Raw genomic sequence first — 27,002 nt, forward strand, 5'->3', positions numbered from 1 at the left:
TGATAACCTTCTTGGATGTGGAGTCCCTGTATTTGGGGGTGGTGGGTTGCACTAGATCCCCTGCGCTTGCTCTCAAACTCTTGACCCCAGGCACTGTGGTCTGTGATCCAATCAAGAGCTCAACTGCAGCCTCCTTTTCTTCTAAATTGGGGTGGATTAAATCCTCCTCCAGGTGTATCTACTGCTGCCTGGCAGTCAATAGGCCTTCCACCCACAGGATTAACCAGCAGATTTGCTTTGTTAGGACTCTATTGTTGCCAGAGTCTGGGCAGGCTGCCAGCTCCCCTCCTGCTGTTTTTGGCCTTTGGGATTTGCCCGGTGCTGATTCCTGTCCACCCCCACTGCTAACTCACACACACCTGAGCAAGAGTGAATTGAGATGTTTTTGCATAACAACAGAAATGTTCAAAGTGTCATATGCCAAGGGTTCTCCTCCCCTTTGCTTTTTTTTACTCCTTCACTGTTAAGGGAATCTTACACCATTGCAAGTGCCCAATCTGGTTTTGTCAAGGGCAGAGGTCCCATTGTTAAGTAATCAAGTCAAACAGACAGCTTTAATCATGGCTGGTTCCTTTCAGAGGTTATTGTAACCTCATGGAGTATGCTGCTTTAAAACAATTTGAACTGAGGATTTATACATAACGTGTTGCTTGGAATTGGGGGCAAAAGGGTTGTATAGGGAAAGGTCATGAGCAGGACGCTAGCTTATTATCAAGAATTTTAGAAGTTGCTTATAAATCTCTTTCCCCCCTAACAAAGACCCAGAATAACTTACAGCTCCTCAGAAGAAGCATGTTTTATGTATTGTCGAAGGCTTTCACGACCAATTCAACTGGTTGTTGTTTGGCCATGGTCTGGTAGATCTTGTTCAAAACATTTCACCTGCATCTGTGGCTGGCATCTTCAGAGGTGTATCACAGAGGGAAGCCTGTTACACACTGTGTCCAGTGAGAAGGGAATGTTTTAGTGGGGTATATATTGTCCATGTCCCAGGGTGGGGAACCAATCAGTGAATGTTTGGGTGGAACTTGCTATGCAAAAGTGTGGTTGATAGTATTGTATTGCGGGTGGGGGTTTTCAGTCCAGGGAGTGATTCATGTTTGCATTCCCTGCAACAGCAACAGGCTGAGTGAATGCAAACCCTCTGTCTGGGTGGAGTCCATTGTCCATGAACCTAGCATGCCTTTGGCCTTTGATTGTGGTGTTTTTAATTACTGGTAGCCGAGTTTTGTTAATGTTAACAAAACTTAACAAAACATTAACTTATCTACCTTTTGGGTTTTACTCACTTTTGCTGTGTGTTATTCCAAACTTGCTTTGGTACAGTCTTTCTGGGAAATCCAGATCTGTGTTTCAGGGGTCAGGCAGATGGAAAGGTACAGATTTTCATGCTTGTCTCCCCACATCCAGTAGCATTTCCATTTGTGCCTGTCATAACCCACCTCATCATAGGTGGACTTTTGGATTGCTGGTTTAAAAAATGGTAGGAGGTATGTTACTATAGCAACATTATACTATATTGATATACCTACTAATGACTGAGGAAAGCATTCCAGTGGTCAGAGAATAGCAAGAATGAGAATAGCAAGAATGACCATGGCCAAACAACACAGAGAATTGCCCCACTCATTTTAGGTACTGTGTCTGTGCTTTCATTGTTCATGGGTTGTTTTTTAATGGCTGTAAACCACTTGGATTTTAAGAAAGATGGTATATATATGCTTAAATTTTATATGCATGTGTGTGATAGTGGAAAGTTCTGTCAAGTCACAGTTGACTTATCAACGGGTTTGAAGGCAAGAGACATTCAGAGGTGGTTTGCCATTGCTTGCCTCTGTCTGGGCTGGGAGAGCAGCAGACTCTACGCCAGAGAACCTGATTCCCCACTCCTCTACATGAAACCTGCTGGGTGACCTTGGACAGTCCCAGTTCTCTCAGAACTCTCCCAGCCTGGGCAGATGCAGGCAATGGCAAACCACCTCTGCACTTCTTTTGCCTTGAAAATCCTATGGGGTCTCCATAAATCAGCTGTGACTTGATGCCCCCCCTCTCTCTGTCTCTGATCTGGATAGCCCAGGCTAGCCTGATCTAATCAGATCTTGGAAACTAAATAGGGCAAACTCTGGCAGGCATTTTGACAGAAGAACTCCAAGGAATGCCAAGAGCATGGTGCAGAGGAAGGCAATGGCAAACCACCTCTGAATGTCTCTTGGTTTGAAAATGCTACCATAGTCATACTAGTGAAATGTATTAATTTGTTCAGGAAATGTATAGTAGACTGTGTCTTCAGTAACCTTTTTAGTGTGGCATATCCTTATAATGATCAGTGTTTGTATAGCAGGAAGACCTCTGTATTGCAAGAACCAGTAGGGAGACCAGGAGGTGGGCAGTCAGTCTTCCTTGATGCATTTTAGTCTTTGTCTGGCATCCGTCTTGCCTTGCACCCCAGCTTCCACGCTGTAGTCCAAGTGTTCTGTGTTACCCTACTTACTAAGAAAAGCACTGAGAATCAGGCCAATACCAGCATAGTGCCCCCTCCAAACTTCTGTTTCTTGTGTTACGCTAGAGCAGGGGTGGCCAACTTTCTGCATGTTATCCTTATAACAACTCTGTGAGGTAGATAGGGGGAGAGTCCGGCTGGCCAAGGGTACCTGTGGAGCTTCACTACAGAGCAGGAATTTGAACCTTTCTCACTATAGCCACTGCACCACAGTGGCTCAGAGGCACATTACAGCCAATATGGAAATGTTATTGCAGGATTCTTATTGTATGTTAAGTGCTGTCAGGTTGCAGCCGACTTATGGCAACTCAGTAGGGATTCAAGGCAGGAGACTGTTTTCCTTTCCATACATTATTTTTATTGTAGGGTTCCGATTTAAGCTTTATCCTCTCAAATACACGGAAGCTAAATTGTTGTCCTTTTTTCAGGGAACCTAAAATATTTCTCAGTTTGATCAGAATTCTCTCCACAGGACGGCTGGCGTTAAAAAAATCAGTGGTCTCGAGCTTGCTTTCTTCCTGATTAAATTACACTCTTCAATGTAGGTCAGGTTCTTGAACCAAAATCCTTTTAATAATAAAAGTCTCTGAAAAAATCATTCGCAGTTATGGAAGAGGGGAGGAAATAAATAAAAGAGGGGGGCGGGGAAGGAGGAAGCTGAGCCCCCCCCCCCCCCCCGTCTGATCTTGCGTGTTCAGTTGCAGCCCAAAGCAATTTGAGAAGGCTGGGAAATTGAGCCTTGAAATTGGAAGTTTCTAATGGGGATGAAAGGCAGTGGTTGAGAAGCAAGGCCTCCCCCTTTAGATTAACTGAGCAGAATCTGGAGAAGAGTGTGAAATCGCCTTTTGCTCCACTTTGCCATGATGAAAGCGGGTGTGGGAAGTTTACCCCCACGGGACAGCATAAAGTTATTTCTCAAAATAGCAGCCAGCAACATGCCAGACTCAAATGATTCCATCGTAGAGGGGAAGTAAAGTGAGCCAAGTTCATGAGAAACCCTGGTTATTCCTTGCCTCATCTTAGCTGGACATATTCTGTCCCCAAGACAAGAACAGTTTGCAAAACTCCGAGGATTGGCACAAGTCTTGGCTAGTAAGGAACACTGCAGAGTCCACTGGCTCAAACTGGCTGCTGGATCTAGTTGTGTATGATCTCTTGAGCAGGACCAACCAAAATGACATAAAAAACTGCAGTAAAAAATTAAGAGAGCTTGGGGCAGGGGAAGATAAGAAAGACAGGTGATTTGTTCTAATGGGAAAGTCCAAAACTGTTCTTGAAATGGAGATCAAGAGAAGCTGCAGATAGATTTCATAGTGATTGGATGCAAAACAGATTTCAACATGCATGGCAGGCTGCAGAGCAAAAAATGACCACATTCCAGATGAAAGTATAAAAACCAGCACTCGGTCAGATCTCTCCTCAACACTGTTGAGAGATCACAGGTCCCTCTTTAGGCAGAAAACAAAAGGGGAAAAACTGACAGGCTTTACATTAACAAAGGTGGAGGTAATTTCATAAAGGAGTCAAATTTAGTAAATAAGTTGAATTGTATAGCATTATCAGTAGTTTAGAGGGCTTGGAGTACCTTGAACTGTACCAAAACAATGACCTGTTCAAGGATTGTCTTCCTGTAGCTAAATAATCCTTTTGCAATAGAATGTATAGCTAAATTTATGATTTCTCAAAATATATAAAGATTGTAGACCAGTGCATATTACAATTCCAAAAACAACAGTAGAATAATAACTTTTGATTAGGACCGACCAAAACATTACACAGTGCTAATTGGAAGCTTTTGAGTTCCTTAGAATTTTTCACCAGGGTTAGATGTTCAGTCTAGTATAACTAAGAGCGTTTCCCCACTTAGCTGCTGCTGCGCGCTACTCTCCCCAAGTATCACAGGGTCCCCTGGCATTCCCCATTACAGGGGCGTTGACAATGCAGCTGCCCCGACGCTGCCGCTGTTGCGCCCCCTCAGTGCGCGACATTCCTGGCGCCTTTTGAAATGGCACCTTTTGATGACCCCGCGCTCTGGGAAGCCTGGGTGCGCGTCAGAAATGACGTCCACTGGGAGTAGCGTGCAGCAACCACTCACCCAGGTAAGTGGGGAAATGACCTAAATCTTGGTTCCATTTCTAGAAAGCAACAAGGGCTTTTGCTTTATGTTCTGAAGCATGCTTTTTCCCTGCCTCCCTCCCCCGCTGTATACTGAACATACAGCCTGATTAAGAGTTCTGTGGAACTCAAAATCTTGTACTCGCTATTTTGTGAAATCTTGGTTGGTCCTAATCAAAAGATATCGTACTAGTGTGGTTTTGGGAATGTTCCTATGGACCAATATGACTGCCTACAATCTATGTCTAGCTGGTCCCATCCTAAGCAGTGCTTCACCAGATCACAACTGTGAAGCTGCACTCTGCTTTTGATGCCCAGATGTCAACCCTGGACCATGTGAAAGCAAAATGGTAAAAAGCAGAATTCTTGGTCATTTGTAAGGCCTTCCCTTCAGTACTGAACAATAACAACCATCTCTACACATGCTCCAGGCTAGTGGCTAGGTCTTCCTGATAACAAGCTGCCCTGGGAGCCAGCTCTTCCCATTTTAATCATGAAATAAGACAATTCAATGTGTTTCCACTCTTCAAGATATGTGTTTGTATCTTGAACCTTCTTCCAGGTGCTGCATCCCTTTGTAATCGCTGACTAAGAGTATATCCTTGCTATATGTTTGCATTGGTTTTGTAGTAGCTTGATTATAATGACTTCCCTCCAAGTTCCTGATTTTAATATATTTGAAAGATTTGTTTTAATTACTGTCACTTATCTCCCTTCAGCCTTTGAGCTGAGTATAAATGACTGAAATATATCCCTTTAAACATTGCTGTTGAGAGCTAGAGCATTCTGTGTTTGATCCTCAGAGGTGTTCCAGGTTGGTCAGTCATCTGGCACCTGGCATGGATGGAGTATCGTATCCACTTTTAGAGCTCAGAATGAAAGAAAGGGAACTGTGTACATTGTTGATCCCCTTGTGCAATAGATAAAATTTGTCACAGCATCATTCTGGATGGCAATGAAGGCATCAGAGAGGGAGGCCATTTCCACCTAAGAATACAGAGAACATGTTATACATGTATTTAATTGTGTTTTTTAAGAATAGAAAAACAGGAAAAATGTAGTTGGATCAAGGGGAGGGGGATGGCTGATTCTGGGAAATTGGAGCAGGAAAGCCTGCCATGGAGAAGATTGTGCTGTATTGGCAGCCATGTTTCATCAATGGGAAATTCACCCTAGCCAGCCTCCATGTGGACACCATTAGAGCAGTGGTGGCGAACCTATGGCCCGGGTGCCGGAGGTGGCACTCAGAGCCCTCTCTGTGGGCACGTGCAAACAAAGTGCCCCCCCCCCCCCACATCTAGGCTGGCCTGGGCCATTGGACTCGATTATTAGCATTACACTTGAGACCTAGTTTTGGGGAAGCAGTGTAGGTAACCCTGTTAAGCGCTGTTAAACCCCACTGATTTTCATGCGAACAACTAAAGCACGATCCTTTACCTGGGAGTAAGCTTGGTTGCTGACAATGGGGCTTGCTTCTGAGTAAACCCTCCTGGGGTCATGATTCACCTTGTGGAAGAATTGCATGGTTGCTTCAAAGCAAAGCCACCGACTACAACCAAGCTTACTCCTGAGTAACGCACACCTGGGAGCCAACCATTTTTCTAAACTAAAACCTCAGTATTCAGGTTAAATTGTCGTGTTGGCACTTTGGGATAAATAAGTGGGTTTGGGGTTAATTGCAATTAAAGGTTGCAATTTGGGCACTCAGTCTCAAAAAGGTTTGCCATCACTGCACTAGATATACCGGGGTCTTTCATGTGGAGGTTCTCCTACAGTTTGAGCGCTGAACAAGCAGCAGTTCTTCATCTGAGCTTCCTTATGTCATTGTTGTCCATTTATTTCCTTTTCAGGGTTCACTCATTGTTCTTTCAGACTTTCTCAAAATTGTACCAAAGGTGGTCAGAGGAAGTATGAAAAAACAATGAAAACACGGGACAAAAAAACAACTAATAGGCAATGATCCTGAGGAAATCCAGGGGGGGGGGGGGTGCTGCCGTTTGGTTCCCAAAGTGTAAGCTTTAAATGAAAGACCCCTAGAGAGTCAGCTGGGAAGTTCTGCTCAGATTCCATTGGAATGCTTGTGTAACTCCCATTCACTGAACAGGGTTTGGTCGGGAGAAGTTGCTTTTTTCCCATGTAAAAGTCTGAGGGGATGTTATTCAGATTTTCTGCCTCAGGTGCCAAGATACTTAGGCACCTGGTCTTAGCCTCACTTTGCTGAATTTGCTACCTTTTACCTTTATTTACAGGTTTTCTGAGCATCTGCTTGAATTTTCCGAAATGAAAGCTCATAGCCTCCACCAGAAAAGTTCAGGACAGTTCACCTTGGCAGCAATGCTTGGAAACATATTTAAGGTAGGTATCAAGCAGACCCCAAGAGTGTGCAGATGTATATCATGTGAGTGGTCAGCCTGCTGTGGTGGCACACTCCCTGTGTTTGAGAGGCGTGTACAATAATCTTTGCTGGAGTGGAAAATCTGTATTTGCAATTTCCTGCAGAAGCCAGGTTCTCACAGTGTTGATGGGCAAGCCCTTGTGTTATCATCCAAAGCTACCTCTCCCTCTCTTCCTCTTGTGGAAATGCATGAGAAAAACATTTCAATAGACATTTAAGGCACACAAAGACAAAAACCTCAAAAAGAGGAACAGCACAGAAAGAAGGAAAGCTGAGTTGATCACGGAGGTTTTATGTGCGCCCATTGTGGAGAGAAGGCAGGGGAAGCACAGCTCACACCACAGCTGAAAAAGCCTCACCTGTTCCTGTTTGCAGATGTGCATGGACCCATAGGCATCATGCGGGGCAAGGGGGGGCAGGACCCTGGGCACCACTTCTATGGGTCACATGGGGGGGCGTTTAGTCAGCTGTCCCCTCCAACAGCGAGGAGCTGAAGGAGCATTGCTCTGCCTGCTGTCACCTCCTCCTGCACCTATGTCATTTTCCTTTCCTGCGCCCACCCACCCCTGCCCTAGCACCAGGTGCACTGGGGCACCAGATTCTGGGCAGAGGAATCCTCAGGCTCCTGAGAATTCCCTCATATAGAATCCACCACTTGGAATTGCCAGCCCAGCAACCAGACAGACTTTGGTGGGAGCAGGAATGTAGGTAACATTCCCATCCCCTGTCACTGCTGCCAAAGCTCTCTCTCACCCTCTTTCTATGTCTTTCCCCCCTTTCTCTGTCTTCCTTCCTTCCTTCCTTCCTTCCTTCCTTCCTTCCTTCCTTCCTTCCTTCCTTCCTTCCTTCCTTCCTTCCTTCCTTCCTTCCTTCCTTCCTTCCTTCCTTCCTTCCTTCCTTCCTTCCTTCCTTCCTTCCTTCCTTCCTTCCTTCCTTCCTTCCTTCCTTTCTCTCTCTCTCTCTCTTCCTTCCTTCCTTCCTTCCATTCTTCCCACAGTGTGTGTCTGTCTTTTCCTTCCTGACTTCCTGCCTGCCTGCCTGCTAATGTAACTAGGGTTGTTCAGTGCATCCCCACAGATGTAGCACACTCATTGGAAATTTGCAAGGGGATTTTATATGCCAAGACATATGGGAGTATAAACTTGCAGATGGTCCAGGCCAGCTTGATCTCATCAGATCTCAGAAGTCAAGCCTGGTCAGCCCTGATCAGTACTTGGATGGGGAGCACCAAGGAAGTCCAGGATTGCTGCGCAGAGACAGGCAATGGCAAACCACCTTTGAAAATGTGTTGCCTTGAAAACTGCGCAGGGTCTCCCTAAGTAACCTGTGACTCGATGGCACTTTCCGCCATCATGAACTTACAGACATCTTTTGGGGGGCAAGGGAGGAATCTTGGGTTTTAGTCTACCAGGTTGAAGTAGCAACTTTTAAATTGTGACTTGAAGCAGTCTTGAGCTGCTAAGAAAGGCTGGATATAAATATTTTAATGAAGAAATAAATGCTAAGTAGATGAATTTAGAAAGTGTTATTCCATTAAGGATTGCACTGTAAATTATTTAAGGGTTGAACTACGTATAATGGCAATGGTTTTGTAAGCAGAGCAAGCCTCTCTTTGCCCTCTTGGTACTTCTCTCTTTGCCCTCTTGGTACTGGCCTTTTTCTCCAATCGGTCGTATCGTGGCTATCTGGGGCCATTTTAGGCCAGGAAAATGTTTGGGTGGAAAGGCTTAAATCCCTTCCCCTCATACCTTGAATAGGATCCCAGTACATTTTTTTTTTTACGAAGAGCATCTGGTGGAGAGTAACAGCCTTAAAGGGCTGGAGCAGGGGTCTGCAACCTGCGGCTCTCCAGATGTTCATGGACTACAACTCCCATCAGCCCCTGCCAGCATGGCCAATTGGATGCCTTCAAGTTGTAGTCCATGAACATCTGGAGAGCCGCAGGTTGCAGACCTCTGGGCTGGAGGGAGGAAGAGCCTGGTCCTGGGGGCGGGGTTGAGGCTGAAAGCCAAGGGGTGGAGGGAAATGTCAGGGGAAGCATAAAAGGCCATGGGGTCCTGATGGCCAGGGAGGTGACGCTGGCAGGTCAGGAGGTGACCTGAGGAGGTGACCTGAGGAGGTGACCTGAGGCAGGTCTCCGCTGCCACCACCTGAGCTGTACTGCTCAGGATTAAGCCACTTCAGCTCTATCTGAGGCCACAGGAGGGACCCCACAGGCCGAGGCACAGGAGTGCAGGGTCAGCAGAGCAGATGCTAGGGAATGACAGTGATCTCCAGTTGTGCTCTACTCTGTCTGATGAAGGGAGCTTTTGAAAGCTTATACCCTGAAACTCCTGTTGGTATCTCAGTTGCTACTGGACTGAACGTTCAGAATATTCCGGTTCCAGAAATCGTTCTGCTACATCTGGAACTTCTGCCTGTTTCTAGCTGAGATTTGGGCAGGGGAAAATATATCTAAAGGTCCTGAAATTTGTCCCACTGAAATGTTATCTTATTAGGTGGCTCTGATTTTAGTTGAACTGGTTCCATTCATGCTTTGTGCAGATTGGCACCTTTTGGGCTGCTGCTGGTGCCAGCTCCTCTGCCTGCCGTCCTCTTAATCCCCCTGTTTGTCACACACCACAGTCATCTCTGTGGCAGCTAATTGTGATGTTACTAACTGGGGGATTAGGATTTTCAAGTGTGGAAAGTCTGCCGAAACAAGCGAGGCCTTAATGTATCAGAACTATCAGTTACACAAAGACGTTCCCAGCATGAAAACGCGAGCAGCAGAGCTGCCACAACAAGAAAAACGCCTGCAACGAGGACCAATTTTGTTGGGCTTTTGTGAGGTATTGTTCAGAGGCAGGGCTTGGAAAACACTCAGCAAAATGAGCTCTTGAATCAAAAGTGAGGGCTGTGAGAAAACAGAACGACGTTCAGCCAATGTAATTTTTCCTGTTGCTCTAACTGTGACAGTTATGCAATCACATTTCTACACAACGGCAATTGATGTGCTAAATTGCACGAGAACAGTCCCGTTTCTCCAGAGGCGAGATATTGCGATTTGAAATCTTAATACCATGTAAAAGAAGCACCATCTTCAGGCAGGCAACTGATCTGGCTCATGGCCAAGCATATTGCGTGGTTTGGCCCCACATGGTACACCAATCCCGGGTCTGGTTGACAGATGTGGCCTGAGCGTTCCAGGCTCAGAATTTTATTCCAGGGAACACAGATCCCAATTTGAATCAGGACTGCAATGCATGGGGAAGAGCAACGCATGCCTTTCCCCTTGCACTATTTTCCTGACTTGAAATGGTCCTGTGTAGCCACTGTCTGCGATGCTGGGGGGATTTAATTAATGATTAAGCCCCCTGACTCTGTGTGCTCCACTTCTAACCTGAACCAAATACCGGGATTTAAGTTCTGAGTGTGGAACTCCAAGACCAGGTGTGTCGAGCAGACACGGCGATGAATCTGAAAACAACCTATTTTCTAGTTACAGATTGTTAGAAGTCTGCATGTGATTTGCTGACCATTAAAAACCCTGGAGGTCAAAAGAAGAATAAACCATGTTTCAAAAAATTTTGGCTGCAGAATTTGTGGGTATTGTGTGGCACACTTTTAAGGGACGCTCAGTGCACAGACTGTACTCTGACTAGCATAATGGGAGCAGAGCAGCCATATTTTTGTTCCTGTGATGGGGAACACCAGTGCCCAGATGCAATCTCATACCCCCTTATGAGACCTGGAAGACAAAAGCTATGTAGGATCCCCCTTTCTCTTTAATCCAACCTTGTGAAGGTAAAATGGGTAGTACATAATGTGCAACACCGGTGCTGGTACTGGGCAAAGTTGAGCGGCTGCCCCACTGCTCATGGAGAGCCAGACACCAAATCCAATGTGTAGTGTTGAATCTACTCTCCTTGCTGCTGTCTGGGTATCTTGGAGAGTGGCAGCAAGATGTCACATTGCAGCAGCAAGGAGTCAGCCATAGTCTTCCTCAAAGGGGGACAGGTGCAGAGGTGTAGCTCCAAGGGGATGGGGGGTGCGATGCCTCAGGCGCGGCCCCCTGTGGGGGTGTTTCGGGGGCGGGGCAGGGGCGGAGGACGCACCAGTGCACCGGGTGCTTTTCCCCCTTGCTACGCCTCTGGACAGGTGTCTTGCACAAAACATATAATTCACTATAGGTCTTTAACCCAATGAACCACAAAACACTGGCAATAGTCCTGGTAACAGACTATAAGATTGCTTCCCCACTCTCTGTGCCCTGAATGATGTGGTCCCTCACATTTGCTGCTCTTGGAGCTCTTTGTGTGGTCTGATGAACCCACAGAAGTGTCGCCTCTTGCATCAAAAGAGGAACTGAGATCAGATCTGATTCAGCAGCAGAGCAGAACCCAGAGTCCCTTGCAGTCCACCACTTTAACCGCAGATGAATATCTTCCAAGTGTATGGTAAACTTCCTTCCCAGGCATGAATAATTCATCAGAATACTGCTTTAAGTTTCTTTCCTTCTTCCCATTTTGGCCAGTCAGTCCCCGAACTACTTGTACACAGGGAAGGTGGGCTACATCCAGCCACCTTCACGAGCCTGTTAGTAGCAAGGAAAGCTGGTCAATTATCTGTCTTTGGGTAGAAGTCAGCATAGGCAATTCAGTTCCCTATATTTTGGCTTGTCTCGTTTTCCTTTTACTGTAGAGCGCATTACATTTGGGCCACTGCAACAGTCTGGTATATCACAAGTATTGAGATGCAATCAATGGAATCCAAGTACCCAGCCCAGAAGCAGTAGAGCCGGTTTCAATCTTTATAACATCAGATCAGGAATAGTGGGTTGGGAGTCGTGGAAATGAGACCAAACCTGGTTTTGCAGTGGACATGGCAGGCTCAGACTCAAGACTGAACGCAGGCAGGAATGGATCCAAAAGCATCATATTAGAGAAGGATGAGATATGCAAACAGACAGGACTAGAAAAGGACGTTTAGTACTAGTGGCTGGCTTGGAGAAAGTCTCAAAGAGAGTCAGGCTGACACAGTTGCATGCAAAAGAGCCATGAGGTAGCTGAATTGCTCTGATAGCAGCCTTAGGAGGGGCTACTGAAATTGGAACAGTATGGCCAAAGAAACCAAAGTGAGAATCTTTAGAAACCTTGCAAAACCTCTAATAGATATTTGTGTGTTAAGGGCCATCAAGTCAACAGTGGTCTGGTTGGAGATTCAGCTTGTCTGTCATCACCTATTATTTCTAGTCAAAGAAAAAAAGAACCCTTAATCACAATGAGGGAGAGTAGTTAAAGTGGTGTCCCTGACCTATATGAAGATTCTCGAGTTAGGCTTCTTCTTTAGCATTTGCCCAGTTGTGGTTTTCGGAATTACTTGAAAACACACCAACACCACCCCACCCCCATGACCAAGACGAATGGCGCCTGGATTAAATGACACCCCCCCCACCCGCCGCCTTCTCAAGATACCCCAGTGCTCCTACCACATAGCTCATTCATTGTCCCTGATAGGAACCAGAGCATTGCATCCTTTTCACAGGACTTGCCTAAGAGGAAACCTGCACATGTGAAAGTGTTGGGTGGGTGTGGGGGGAGCTCTGGAAGACCATTCTGTGATGCTCCAAATAGGTCACTTGGGGGAAGCCCCCTCTTTCCTCGTTTCCATCCTGCCTTTCCTTTTCAGTCCTTGTGCACCTGGCCTTTTGGAAATTCTAGCAGCCCTGACATTGACATTGTTTGGATTTCTCCTTTCCTTCCTAGTTCCTGACATTGTGTGTGGCATCCAATCCAGATGCCTACCCTGATGGTCAGCGCCTGGCTCTCCTCGCACTGCTGTGTCGGCTCAGCCTGGACAGGAGCCTGCGGAAGCAGCCCTTCTTGGAGCTCCACCAGCTGCTATTGGTCTTACTTGAAGGCATCCAAGCCTGGCAGGAAAAGGTACTTGCTGCTTTGATCAGGGGACTTGTCAGTATGGGTACACCCTGCTCTTTTTTTGCTTCAGCGCAGTCCAACACACTGAAATTGAACAGGGGGTGCTTTATTCCCCGTATTCTGCTTGCCTCCTGCTCTTTATTTGAAGGACTGGTTCCTTAAGCGTTTATTTCAGAAATAATATTGGAAAAGGTGAGAGGCACTATAACTGCAGAAAGCAACTTTTAATGCAGTACATTCAAGGAAGCTAAATTAAGCAGGAGTTCAGTGGCACTTTGCAGGCTAATGAGATTTGTTTGAAAATGAGTCAAAGCTCACTTCATTAGATGCATATTGTGTTCATGCACAGGAGATATATTTGTACAATTTAATTTTACTGCAGCAGACCAACACAGCTACCCTCTGGACTCCTTATAAAGAGGGTAATGTGTTAAGTTTGTGCCTCAGCTACAGATTCTGAAGAGGAAGAAATTGAAAGCTTTTATGCAAGTGTTCAGGAACCAATTGATCACACACCTAGACCAAGTGTGCTGTTAGTTATAGGTGACTCGAATGCAAAAGAAAAAATCAAAGTAGAATCAAATATTGTCAGAAAATCTGAGCTGGGATCAGGAAATGAAGCAGGATTGCAACTCACAGAATTCGGTGAAGGCAACAAGTTTTCATTTCAAATATGTTTCAGGCAACCAAATAGATGACTGTGTATGTAAACATCATCAGATGGCCATATTTTTTTTGCCATCAACTTGGAGCTGACTTAGGGTGATCCTGTCGAGTTTTCAAAGAAAGAGAAGTTCAGAGGTGGTTTGCCTTTGTTCAGTGAATCTGTCCTTCCTTGATGGTCTCCTATTCAAGTATTGACCAAGGCCAACCCTGGTTAGCATCCAAGATCTGATGGAATTGGGCTAGCCTGGGCTATCCAGGGCAGGGTAGGATGTCCAATACAGAAATCAAATAGATTACGTAAGTGGAAGCCAAAGATGGAGAAATTGTATTTTGTCTGCTAAAAGAAGAAGAGTTTTCATTTATACCTTCCTTTTCCCTCCTGTAAAGAGACTCAAAGGGCCTTACAAACTCCTTTCCCTTCCTCTCCCCACAACAAACACCTTGTGAGACAGGTAAGGTTGAGAGCGTTTAAAAAATCAGTGACTAGCCCACAGTCACCCAGCAGGAACGCAGGAGTGGAGAAAGAAATCCTGTTCACCAGATAAGACCCCACCGCTCATGTGGAGGAGTGGGGAATCTCCAGTTCTCCAGATTAGAGTCTACCTTCTCTGAACCACTACGCCATGCTGGGTATAGACCATAAAATGTTGATATCAAATATTAGACTAAAGCTGAAGAAAAAAAAACACCAAAACATAGTGACACAAGACAGTCTAAACAGCATTTCTGGAGAGTTTAAAGACTAACGTGAAAAACAGCTTTGCATTACTAAGGTCAAATGAATAGGAACCAGAAAAACTATGGATTGAAAACATAGCTATAATTGAGGAAGAATGCATGAAGACTATTCCTGTAGCCAAATGAAATTAAGAGCCTTGATGTGTGACTGATAAAGCTCTTAAAATTACTAAAGATAGACAAGAAGCAAAAGTGAAAGGTGACAAATAGAATCAGAAATCTAAACACACCATTCCAGCGATTGCCATGAACAAAGAGAGCTATTATAATAGCTAGTGTAAGAAAACAGATTCCAGCAAAGACTTGAAAAGACTGTTGATGAAGGATAAAGCAGAAAGTGTCAACCCAGGATTACAGCTGTACATCAAGAAGACAAAAGTAACAATTATGAGGAATTACACAAGCTTAAGGTTGATGATGAACAACTGAAATTGTTCAAGATTCTATTCCTCGGCTCCATCATCAACCAAAACAGAGACTGCAACCAAAGAAATCAAAAGGAGATTGTGACTGGGAAGGGCAGCCATGAAGGAGCTAGAAGAGATCCTTAAACGTAAGGGTGTGTTGCTGGCAACCAAAATCAGTGTATGCATGTGAAAGATAGACCGTGAAGAAAACAAACAGGAAGAAAATTGATTCATTTGGAATGTGGTGTTGGAGGAGAGTATGATAGATACCACAGACTGCCAAGAGGACAGATAGGTGGGTTCTAGATCAAATCAAGCCTCAACTCTCCCTCAAAACTAAGATGACCAAACTGAACCTATTGTACTTTGGGCACATTATGAAAAGACAAGAATCACTGGAAAAGGCAATAATGGTGAGAAAAGTTGAAGTCAGCAGGAAAAGGGGGAGACCAGCATCAGACTGATTGATTCTATAAAGGAAGCCACAGCCCTCAGTTTGCAATTCCTGAGTTCATGATAGAATGCTTTGGAGGTCATTAATTTATAGGATCACTATAAGTCAGAAGTAATTCGGCAGCACTTCATATACACAATGAACTGCTGGTCATGTTCTGATATAACGTTTTCCTTTTTGTGGAACATTTTGGGTGCCAGCCCTGTCACTACCCCAGGAAAAGCTTCATCCATTCATTTCTGGGTGTTGGGCTGCTGTAAAAGGTTCGGGAACCGTAACAAATGGTGGCAACATGATCTATAAAGCAAGATGGAGTTTGGTCAGCAAGGCAGCAAAGAATGGTGAAAAAAACTGGCCTTTGCCCCACATGTCATTTTATTCAGGGTTGCCAATAGGTTGGAAGAAGATTGTCCTGCCCCTTTAGCAGAGGCTTCGTGGGATGTTATTTAGCTAGTGATATTATTGAAATGCCGTGAAAATATTCAACTTCCCATTTCCACACATTAAGCCTTTATAAAGGGACAAGATATTTTTCTCCAGGCGAGGTGGCAACACTGTTTGGTGAACATACTGAAATCTGCTTCACCTGGCTTGATTGCCATTTTTTTGTACACAAAAGAGTGAAATTAGAGATGGGATTTTTTCCCCCTCCCACTCTTTCACTTCTTGCTCCTGAGTGAAGTGGTGATAAAAATCAATTTAGAACATGTTGGTACAATCCCTCTCCTCCCTCTATGGGGTCCTTCCGTGCCAAAGTACAATTGGCTTGCCTTTTGTTCTCCTGCAGGGCTCTGGTAGTTTTAGCAGCTGTACAACAAAGACATGTGGTGAGGAAAGCTTCACCTGTTGCATTTCTGCCTTCATATGCTCCATAAAAGGGCAGGAGTCTAGCTTGGGGGCTGTATCTTCAGGCTGGTGGTTATGCAGTAGCCCGGGAAAAAAAATCCTTAAGGGTGACGTGGAAGGATCCAGTGCTGACATTGGAATTCTGACTCACGCAGCTGCTGCAGTCCTTCTTGGCAACACTTTGGTCCCCTTCTGCTGGCAGATCCTCTCGAGCTCAGTTCACAGCACATGTGGCTTTGTAGGAATTGGAAGGACTCAATGAACACTTTGAATCCCTTCCAAAACATGTTGTGCTTTAGAGACTGTGTGAGGGAGTTTAGGGGCGCACTCTCCCATTGATGCTGTTTCTTGGATTGTGCCCTATTAGTAAGGTTGCAACTGACCAGGGCAAAAAAATATATCCTGTGCATTTAATAAGGCTTTAATATACAGAAGTGGGCAGTTGAGGTTTTCCAAGGCATGGAGCTACATAACCTTATTTGATGATTGCTGCAGAGCAAACTGATATTTAAGGGACAGCTGGTAAGATCCATTGAACAGTGGCAACTTTACTCTCTATCCACAGCATCTTCCATTCCTCCAGTCCTTATCTTTAAAAAACAACCAATACATTTTTTCAAGGTGGCTGTTGGAGGGTAAATTGATTATGCAATATAAGCAAATATATGGAGACTGCTCCAGCTGCCTGGTTGTTTTGATTTCAGAATTGGCCTGAAAAATGTTGATGTTGGGGCTTACGCCCTGGTTGTAGTCTCATAATAATTACGATGATGATAACATTTGTTATTAAAAGCACCTTTCTATATAAGTGCTTTGCATAAAGTTAAAAACTGAGAGGCCTTGCCTGCAGGCTTAGAATGTTACTATGCATTTCTTTGTTGTCTTTAGCAACTTTAGCCACTTTCTACAGCGAAAGTCTTAAACCCAAGTTATCTTTCCCTGCCATGTCCCAATGGCTCCTGTTTGGGGGATAGTAGGACCCATCTGTTTTGTCTCTGCCCACCCCAAATACAAATCCCTGATCTTGCACTGGAGACTTGCTGACACATCTTTGGGTCCTGCCTCTGCATTCAGCTCAGCCAACAATAATATATTCCATTTGGCTGCTTAATTAATGACAAAGCTTAATGAACCTCTGGCACAGGTTTTGACTCGGCAGTTCCCTGCCGAGCCCAGCGGCTGTGCTCGCTTTGCATGTTTTTGGCTGGAGCTGGCATGCCTGACTTGGCCAGGGTCACCACAACCTGCTGGGTGAAAGCAGGCGTTGTGTTTAGACTACTCCATCCCCCCCTTCCCAGCTGCAGCCTGGCCTTAAACGTAACCCCACAAGGAAAAGGGTCTCTATGATTCGAATCCATCAGTTTGTTAGGGAATGTGACAGTGCCTCTAGTGAAAAACCCACAACGGAGTTGAAAATTTGCCACACAGCATTGTGCAAAAAAACACAAGAGTGGCATTTTGCCGTGTGTGTCTTACGTTTTGCTGTACATACTGCTGTACAGCAGACTTCATGACCATTTTGCAGGCTGGTGCAATCTCTGCCACAATCAGGGTGCCAGACTTTGCTTTTGTGTGTATTTATTATTTAAATAGTCTTATCACATCTGATCTCAGTGGCTCAGAGGCCCTCAGAGGAAGGTTGCAACATTTCAAAAAAAATGTTTAAAAAATATTGCTCAAGAACATAATTTATGAAACTCCCATAATAAAAAGCCACAGAGAAGTCCAAAAGACCATAATAAAAACCCTGGCCAGTCACAATTTATGATCACCAGGAACTTTCTCCAATGTCTTTAATGTGAGCTTCAGAGGTTTTGGGGGGGTCTCCAATCTCAGCACAAGATCAGAGATGGTGCCTTGCTCATCCTCCTCCCTGTTTTTGAGGTTGTCTGCATCGGCATTACACTGCCAATGCACTCTCCAAAACCCAGCATGACACAGACAAGCCCCAGTCTTCTTTGAGAACTTGGAGTTGGAAAACAGAATCATTTGCACTGTATTGTGGAGGTTCTCCAAGCACCTTGACAACAAAGAACAACCTCAGGAGCAATTTCCTTGCCCCAGCTTCTAGCTGTGGTGGAGGGCTACAGCTCAACATATTCACCCAACAGGGAAGAAGAAGAAGAAGAAGAGTTTGGATTTATATCCCCCCTTTCTCTCCTGTAGGAGACTCAAAGGGGCTTACAATCTCCTTGCCCTTCCCCCCTCACAACAAACACCCTGTGAGGTAGGTGGGGCTGAGAGAGCCCAGAGAAGCTGTGACTAGCCCAAGGTCACCCAGCTGGCGTGTGTGGGAGTGTACAGGCTAATCTGAATTCCCCAGATAAGCCTCCACAGCTCAGGCAGCAGAGCTGGGAATCAAACCCGGTTCCTCCAGATTAGATACACGAGCTCTTAACCTCCTACGCCACTGCTGGGATGTTTTGCCTGGTGAATGTGGGAAGTGGAATGTGGGAAGAAGGGATGTTTTGCCTGGTGAATGTGGGAAGTGTATTTCCATATCCCTTCTGAGAATCTTCTGTGGCCAGGCAGAGGGAGAGAGCATGGCTGTCCCTTGTATGTGTGCCAGGTTTTTTAAAAAATTACAGCCAAGGCATAGTGGTTAAGAGCAGGTGCACTCTAATCTGGAGAACCAGGTTTGATTCCCCGCTCTGCTACTTGAGTTATGGAGGCTTATCTGGGGAACTAGATTAGCCTGTGTACTCCAACACACGCCAGCTGGGTGACCTTGGGCGAGTCACAGCTCTTCAGATCTTGCTCAGCCCCACCCACTTCATGGGGTGTTCGTTGTGGGGGCGGGGAAGGGAAAGGAGATTGTAAGCCCCTTTGAGTCTCCTTACAGGAGAGAAAGGGGGAATATAAATCCAAACTCTTCTTCTTCTTCTGTCTCAGCATCTCCTGTAAATCATAGTGATTGAAGATCATGGGATTTTTTCTTTTGGAGATCCCTGGCTCCTCATCATAGAACTACATTTCCCAGAGTTCCATGAGACGAGGGAATGACTTATTTTGTAATTCTCTCCCCCACTAAAGAATTAGAGCTTATTTACAGTACATGCTTTCATTGAATTAGACAGGGAAAAGAAAAACATTCAGAGGAGGGGTCGAGAGCTAAAGGGAGTAGGTAATGAGCTGCTCCTCTTTCCTCACCAAGCATCAGTCTGTTGGGAGTCCTACCCCCACATCTTCACAACTGACTTGTCTTTCCTTTGTTAGCTGCAGGAATTGTGCAAGTCCCTCTGCCATGCCTCTCAGCACCATCACAACTTGGTGGCCGTCATGCGTCTCTTTCCTGACACCACAGACAGGGGAAGGTGAGTTCATCCTTGCACAGTGAGAAGTTTGAGTTGACTGGAGAGAGAACATTGCACCCAAAAGGTCTCAGAACTACCCAGCTGGGTTTCTGTGTATTTTTTTTTTACATGTAGGGCACGAGTTGGCACGAACAGATGCTAAACTTAAGTGCATCCAGGTGATGCTTGCTCCTAAACAAGAAGCACTACTCTGCAGCGGAACCTGTTATTATTTCGAGAAGTTCCGCTCCTTTCATTCCCGTTTTTTCCACTGTGCTCGCAGCCTTTTCCTTATCTGAATAGACTATTGGCTCCTTTCACAGTCTCCTTTGTCTAAACAAAATGTTGCTACCTTGAGAAATGAATGTTTTTGGAAAGGGGTTGGCGAGGGCATCCGTTTCAAATAGTGTTGTTTAGAATGAGAAATAGCTGCCCCTTAAAATGGATTGTGCTATCTATTGGAAGAGTAAACACAGGCGGCCATCCCATTCCTTTTGTTATTGTGGTGGAGGAGGCTTCAGTGATAGTGGTGATGTCTCCAACTCTCAGTGATTTGGTTTAATTGAACTAATGTTAGGGAGGCAGAAGATTACGTGACCACCATTGGCTTGGGTAGCAGGGATAGAAGAAGTAGGGTCTTCAGAGAGCAAGGCTATGAGAAATCAGCAGGCTCAAGAAAACAAAGAGCATTAGGAAAGGTAGGTTGTAAGAGAGAGTGGCTTAGTGGGATGGGAGGAAAATATGGAGGAGGAATCTGAGAGTGGAAGGGAAATTAAATGGGCAGAGATGGGAGGTGCATGTGGCCAAGGGCTGCTGCTGGGGGTGGTGGTGGTGGCTGATTTTGAGCACCCAGCCACATCTCTAGCTCCAGCAGGCCTCTAGAGTAGTGTTTGTGTGTGCCTGTCTAAATTTTCCAATCAAATCAGGATTACTGCATGATGACAAGACCATTCCATCCTCACATGTGCTGTGTATTCCTGACAGTAGTGCTTTAAGATTGTGTGTTGCCAAGAGGCAAACAGTGTTTTTTCCACTAGGGATTTCTAAAGCAGTGGGCACCAGTGATAGAAGAAAAACGGGTTTATTCTTCATAAACTACAAACATAAACAGAGAGTAGCAGACAAATGTACTCACACACCTTTCGGCTGCTGGAACCCCAATGGTAGCAGCAGGTGGACTTCTGGGTTCAGTGGAAGTTCTCAGGACCATTCTGTGGTGCTGGTCTGAACTGAGGTTCCAGGGCAAAACAGTAGCCCCTCTTAACTTCTAGACCAGGGGTAGGGAACCTGCGGCTCTCCAGATGTTCAGGAACTACAATTCCCATCAGCCTCTGTCAGCATGGCCAATTGGCCATGCTGGTAGGGGCTGATGGGAATTGTAGTTCCTGAACATCTGTAGAGCCGCAGGTTCCCTACCCCTGTTCTAGACTATAACAGGTGTGTTTGCGTGTTATTAGAATCTAATGCTCAACCTTGGGAGGGAGTTCACTCCAAGCCAAGAGATTAATGGTGTGAAGCAGTCAGTGCCTCCCTGCATTCCAATCCCAGGTACCTAACTCCTCTAACTCCCAAAAGTGCATTAGCTAAAGAAAAAGGTATATTTTTAAGAGAGAAGCTCATCATCAGTAACCCTTCTGGTTTGATGCTGTCACAGGGCAATGTTTGGCCCCAAAGGAGAAACTCGTGGTTCACCCCCATCTCCTCGATATCATAATCATCTTCCACAATATTCCACTACACGTGCATTATTTCTTTTAGTCATTAATTTTGATTAAGACTTTGAAGACATATAGAAAGAAAAAAACACCAAGCAATCTAAAAGCAAGCAAGCAAACAAACAAGACAGTTCTTGAAAAGAACATTAAAATCACATTACAAGAGGGGGAGAGGGAAGAGTCCTGATATCCAGACCAGTCCAGACAGGGCTGGCAGGTGAAGACGATGCCACTCTGGTGCTGCCCCGCCCCCTTCAAAGGGCTCTTCCCCAGCATGGAAAGCTCCAAAAAGTAAAAAACAAAAACTCACCATGGAATTCCCCATAGAGGAGAATAGAGATATGCCATGAAAATCGTGGCATATCTCCGCCGGCAACTACACCAGCGCACAGGGTCTGAATAGGCACTGGAGGCCGATTAAGGTGGGCCCTGCCCCCAAAATGCCCCGGCCATGGTGGCACAGCATTTTATGTTGGCAGATCTGGGTGACAGAGCCAGCTTCTCCTCCCATGGATTGGTCGCCTATCTGCTCCAAATAAAAACAAAATTTAAAAAAATTGCTACTTGCTCTCTAATTGCGATAGTAAAATTAATTCTCAATTATTTTTACTAATAAGGTACACACATTTCTCTATTATATCTGTTTTCTTGTTCTTCTGTTCCTCAAATCCACCAATCATCAATTTGTTGTTTTTTTCTGTCTTACACAAGGTGTTTCCAATTATCAGTGAATTTAGAGAAGTTCTTTTTTCTGGTCAAAGTAAGTTTAGCCATTCCCACCAATTCCAACAACTTCATAAGCCATTCTTCTGTTGTAGGTATAGATAAAAATTTCCATTTTTGCGCGTATTATATTCTCGCTGCTGAAGTCGTATATAAAACAGAGTTCCATTTTTTCCCCAGCTGTCACTATAGATTGATTCTTAATATCACATATATACTACATGAGCATTGAAATGGTACCTTATTCTGTGTTGCATGTGTGAGAGAGCAAGTGAGAGAAAGCGAGAGTGTGTATCAGGGAAGAGAGAGGTTGAAAGGGAAACAGGAAGGACAGCCTTCCTCCTCCTTCCTCTCCCTCCACCTTCCTCTTCTCCATAAAGAACCTCACATTGACAGAAACCCCCACGTGAAAACTTGTTCTCTTGGGGGTGGTGGGAATTGTACAGAATTGCAAGAGGAAGACCTCCGCTTGATTAATCACTGTGATGGCCTTCCAGCTCATGCATTCATTAGTGATGATAGCCACTAACGCACAATTGTACTAGGCATGTGCTTGTTGCTGCAGGATGTATGAACCAGGCCAAAAAATAATAGGGCAGAAAGAGAGCCATTTATTCTGTGATTGCCATTATTTGTTCATTCAGTTTTATCAGCCAGTCCTCTTTGGCAATCTCTCGCGTTCCACTGTGTTTCTGTATTATTTCCCCATCCGTTTCAGACCTGATTTGTGGTGATTTTTTTTTAAAAAAACTTAAATCATAATTCCTGCACCGGGCTGTCCTGTGTGAACCATCAAAGCATGATTGAGTTTTGTCATAGCCACTGTCCATTGACATTTTCTTTTCTGCCTTCTCCTAGCTTAATTAATGTCTCTTGCTCTGAATTGGTTGTCAGTCCTTAGCTTTTATTTGGAGAGGAAAGGGAAGTAGGGAACTTGAGTCCTGATGTATTTGCTTTGTAGACAGTCAAAAGCAAACAAACAAGGAAGTACTCAAAAAGTACATCAAAGCACATTACAGGGGGAGAGGGAAGACTTCTGATATCCATCCCAATCCAGACAAAATATTATTTTGAAATTGCGCTATTACAGTAATAAATAACAACATTAAAATTATGAGCAATGACCTGGGCCGGCTAAAAAGTGAAAAAAGTTTATTTAAGCTTCTCGTGTCCTCAGGGATGTGAAATTATGCAATCATTGACTCATGAGTTTCCAGGAGAACCAACAGGAAATGATTAGGCTGGAAACAAAGGAACAAAAGGGGTCTTGCAGGGAAAAGCAGATCATTTGATGGAGAAGACTTGTTTTGAAGTAATTTACTTTACTTATTTAAAACATTTCTATGCCACCTTTCCATCTAAATAGGGTCTTCAAGGTGGTGAACAAAACATTAAAACAGCATTTAAAATAAAGTATGAATAAAAGAAACAATTCAATAAAAGCATATAAACAAAAAACAGACATAACAATACAATAAGAGAGGAGGGCCAATAACAGCTACTGGGGGTATGCCAAACGAAACAAAAGAGTTCTCACCCACAGGCAGAAGACAATGATAGAGAGAGACAGACAAATGTCACCAGAGGGGAAGTTCCAAAGTTTTGGTGCCACAACCAAGAAGGCCCTGTCTCAGGTTGCCACCTGCCTAGCCTCAGATAGAAGGGGCAACCAAAACAGGACCTCCAAGGATGACTGAAGTATGTGCATAGGTTCGTATGGCAGAAGGCCAATTGAATTGGCCCCAGAATTGGAAGTCAGCATTTGTAGAACAAGATCCACTCCAGTCCTTATGATCCACTCAAGTCAACATTCTAATTCTAGTTGCATCTCCCTTTTGTTGGGATTAAGTTTCAGTTAGACTTCATCCTCCAGGCACCTGCTCATGGTTTCCACAGTCTCCTTGGGAACTGCTAGAAAAGCAAGATAGAGCTATGTAGTAGGTTCTTGTCAATGAAGGCAGAGTTTATGGGTAATATATTACTCAACTGTTGTGTATAACCTGTTTCAATTCTACTTGCAACTGATAGTTGAAAAGGGACCCTCAATAGAACTGAAAGGTCATAGTACGGAACTAACCAGTCTCTCACAGACTGCCACTTCTGCCAAAATATCATCAGAGTCATGGGGGAGGTAGCAGAGGAAGACAGAAAGTGAGGGTGACGGGAGTGGGGGGCAGGAGAGAGAAAGACAGACAAAAAATCGAGTCTTCATTGGTTCCTTACGGTGGAAAGAGGGAGGGAGTGCACAGGTATGTTCTAGTCCAGGGGTGTCAAACTCGTGGCCCTCCAGATGTTCATGAACTACAATTCCCATCAGTCCCTCCCAACATGAGCATTGGGTATACTGACAAGGGCTGATGGGGATTGTAGTTCATGAACATCTGGAGGTCCGTGAGTTTGACACCTGTGTTCCAGTCGATTGCTTGCAGTCCTACAGATCTTTTAAAGTGGATGGAATGAAAAGTTGTTGAATTCTGTAAGGAATTATGTGACTCCCTGAAGGCTGTGTGATTGTTGGTTGAATTATTTACTGGGCTTTACTGAGAGGGAGGGGAGGTTAGGAATGACCTTTGGGCTTGGGCAGAAGATTTTGAGGTGGTAGATTAGGTTCCATTTCCTAGGAACTGCTGTATCCTACATATGCTGAATATATTTGAATTGTCCTTCATCCTCTCCCTTCCATGCTTGCCCTCTCTCTGGGTCGGCCAACCTCTGTTGTGAAGTTGGCTGAGGAAATGGGTTTCTGGAAGGGAGTTGGCCAGTTGAGACTGTCTGCATCCCCTCTGTCACTGTGCAAAGGACTCTCATCTCTTGTCTGAAGCGCTCTGCTATGGAGGGGCATGGTTTCCTTCTTTGGAATGGGTGGCTGAACTTTCCCAAGATTCTCTTTTCCTTTGCACATTGATTGAGAGCGGAAAGGAGCTCAGGACATCCATCCCTTGAGAGGCCAAGAGTTCAAGTGCTGACAAAGGAAAGCCGAGTGGTAGACAAGGGTGTGATGAACTCCCATCTCTTCCTCTGCGCAAGGGCTGCTTCCACTCCATTCTGCTCCCTCCCATTGAAGGAAACCGATATGATAGCTCTCAAGACTCCAGGGGAAGTGAGGCTGGCTGGCTCGGAGATGGGAGGGAGTTCTGGATGCTTAAACAAGGCATGGGGTGTGTGTGTTCAGGTAGTTGATCTGGTGGCTGTTCTTATGCATATTTACTTTGATAGGACTTCCTCTCAAGAACCAGTAGGTTTGCAATCTTATTTATTTATTCAGTTATTTACATAGGTATGCTCTGTTTTTCTTGCCAATGGGGAACCAAAACGGCTTACAAGGTCTGCTCTCATTCATTTTATCCTCACAATAACAGCTCTGTGAGATAAATTGGTCTGAGCCTGTGTAACTGGCCCAAGGTCTCCCAGCGACCTTCCATGGCAGTGGTGGGATCTTGGATTTTTCAGATTCTAGTCCAGGGGTAGGGAACCTTTAACACTCAAAGAGCCATTTGGACCCGTTTTCCACGGGAAAAGAAAACACTTGGAGCCGCAAATAATTTTTTACATTTAAAATAAAGATAACACTATATATATTGGGGTTTTTTTACATTTTACTCCGCTCATTCTGAGAAGCACATGGATGCGTCCACCCTGCTGCCACACCTGCAGGCTGGCAAGGATGGGGACCAGGCGACATTTCGACCCTCGCTTCGACCACTGGGAAAGCGCTATGCCCAGCTTCAAGCGGGGGGGACAGGCGAGAAGAGGGAAGCTCAGCATGGCGCACTCCAGCCCAGCAAGCCATTGGTGTGCCCGCCCTGCTGCCTGCAGGGTGGGCAAGGATGAAACCGGTGGCTCGGCCTCACCGGCCGCCGGGAAAGTGCCCACCCCGCTCCAATGGGGCGGAGGCCGAGGCTGAGGGGAAGCCGGGGCTGGGCGCAGCTCCAGCCACGACAGCATGAGGACAGTTGGTGCACTCCGCCTCCTGCCATGCCTGCAGAGGCGGCCCGGGTGCAGAAGGACTCAGGGGCTGAAGCGGCTTGGCTCGAGTCAGGAGCCCCGCGCAGTGCAAGGGCAGAAGAGCCGCATGCGGCTCTCGAGCCGCAGGTTCCCTACCCCTGTTCTAGTCCCTCACTCTAACCACCACACCAGGCTGGCTGTGTGGAATTACTGTGGAGCTATCACCTCTCCTGAACGAGAGCCATTAAACCTCAGGCTGTTGTATACCTATTGACCTAAATTTACGCTATCAGACTGATCAAAGAATGTTTAGTTTAATTAGACCTCCTGTCTTCATTCTAAAAGCTAGCTCCTCTCCTGCTCCTCATCGTCTTAAATGTCCCTTTGCCTTGCTTACAGTAGGCACCAAACCTTTTCCAGTGTCATTGAGCTCATCTTTCTGTCCGGTTACTTGATCTGCTTCCTCTGAATAGATTGTTGATCCAAAATGGAGTTGTAGTACTGGAGCAGGCAACCTTTTGTACACAGAGCTGTGCCAGTCTTGCTTTGTATCGCACAGCAACACAAATCTAACGTGATCTTTATCCTGGACTTGACACCCTTGTGTTTCTGTCACCCCATTCCCCTCCCTGCAAAATGACTGTGCTTTGTTCTCTCTTGTAGGCACCACAGTGGGTGCCCAATTGAGGGATTGCTGTCACTGCTGTAAAGGAAAGATGATCTTCCAACTGCATGAAGTTCTTCTTGCTGTGCAGGCTGCATGTCTGCACCAGTCCTAGTGGCAAATACCATGCTGGTTTGCAGATCATTTTAGAAGAACTGAGGAAAGGTTGGATAGGGGGTTTGGCTTAGAGGTCTTGGCCTTCCTTAACGTGCCCTCACTCCCTCATTATGTTTTTCTTCTTGCACTGACTTCAAGGACTGATTACGAAGCTGTGCATCATCTTAGGGTTATGACAGTGAGCTCAAAGCATTCTTAGAACCTATTCAAACATTACTCCCCCTCTCTTCCAAGTACGGTGAGGATAACAGATTGCAAGAGAAGGGCTGTCGTGCTACTCCCATTCATTCTCATATTATTTTAAAAAACAAAACACTTTCCTGATAGCTCAGCCTCTTGGGCTGGATCTGTTTGTCTTCCACTCTGCTGCCTGTGAAGTTACCCAAAATCCACTGCTTGGGAGAGAAGCTGATTGGGCTGCTCTGATCTCACTGAGCATAAAGGTGAGGGAGGACAGCGGTGTCCGAACTGGCTTCGAGTTTAATTTCTCCCTTTTGGGAAGTTAG

The 27,002-nt window shown here is 45.3% G+C and overlaps 1 protein-coding gene across 1 annotated transcript in view; it reads left to right on the forward strand.

Moving 5' to 3' along the window:
- FAM178B (family with sequence similarity 178 member B) overlaps window positions 1-27,002 on the forward strand; it is a 171,383-nt gene that overhangs the window by 59,459 nt on the left and 84,922 nt on the right. The window contains exons 8-10 of the mRNA XM_048512116.1: window positions 6,865-6,970; window positions 12,758-12,934; window positions 19,256-19,353. Of these exons, the coding sequence (XP_048368073.1) occupies window positions 6,865-6,970; window positions 12,758-12,934; window positions 19,256-19,353 (381 nt within the window). The remainder of the gene's footprint in view (window positions 1-6,864; window positions 6,971-12,757; window positions 12,935-19,255; window positions 19,354-27,002) is intronic.

The sequence above is a fragment of the Sphaerodactylus townsendi genome, linkage group LG12 (genome assembly GCF_021028975.2).
Source record: "Sphaerodactylus townsendi isolate TG3544 linkage group LG12, MPM_Stown_v2.3, whole genome shotgun sequence".
Classification (NCBI taxonomy): domain Eukaryota; kingdom Metazoa; phylum Chordata; class Lepidosauria; order Squamata; family Sphaerodactylidae; genus Sphaerodactylus; species Sphaerodactylus townsendi.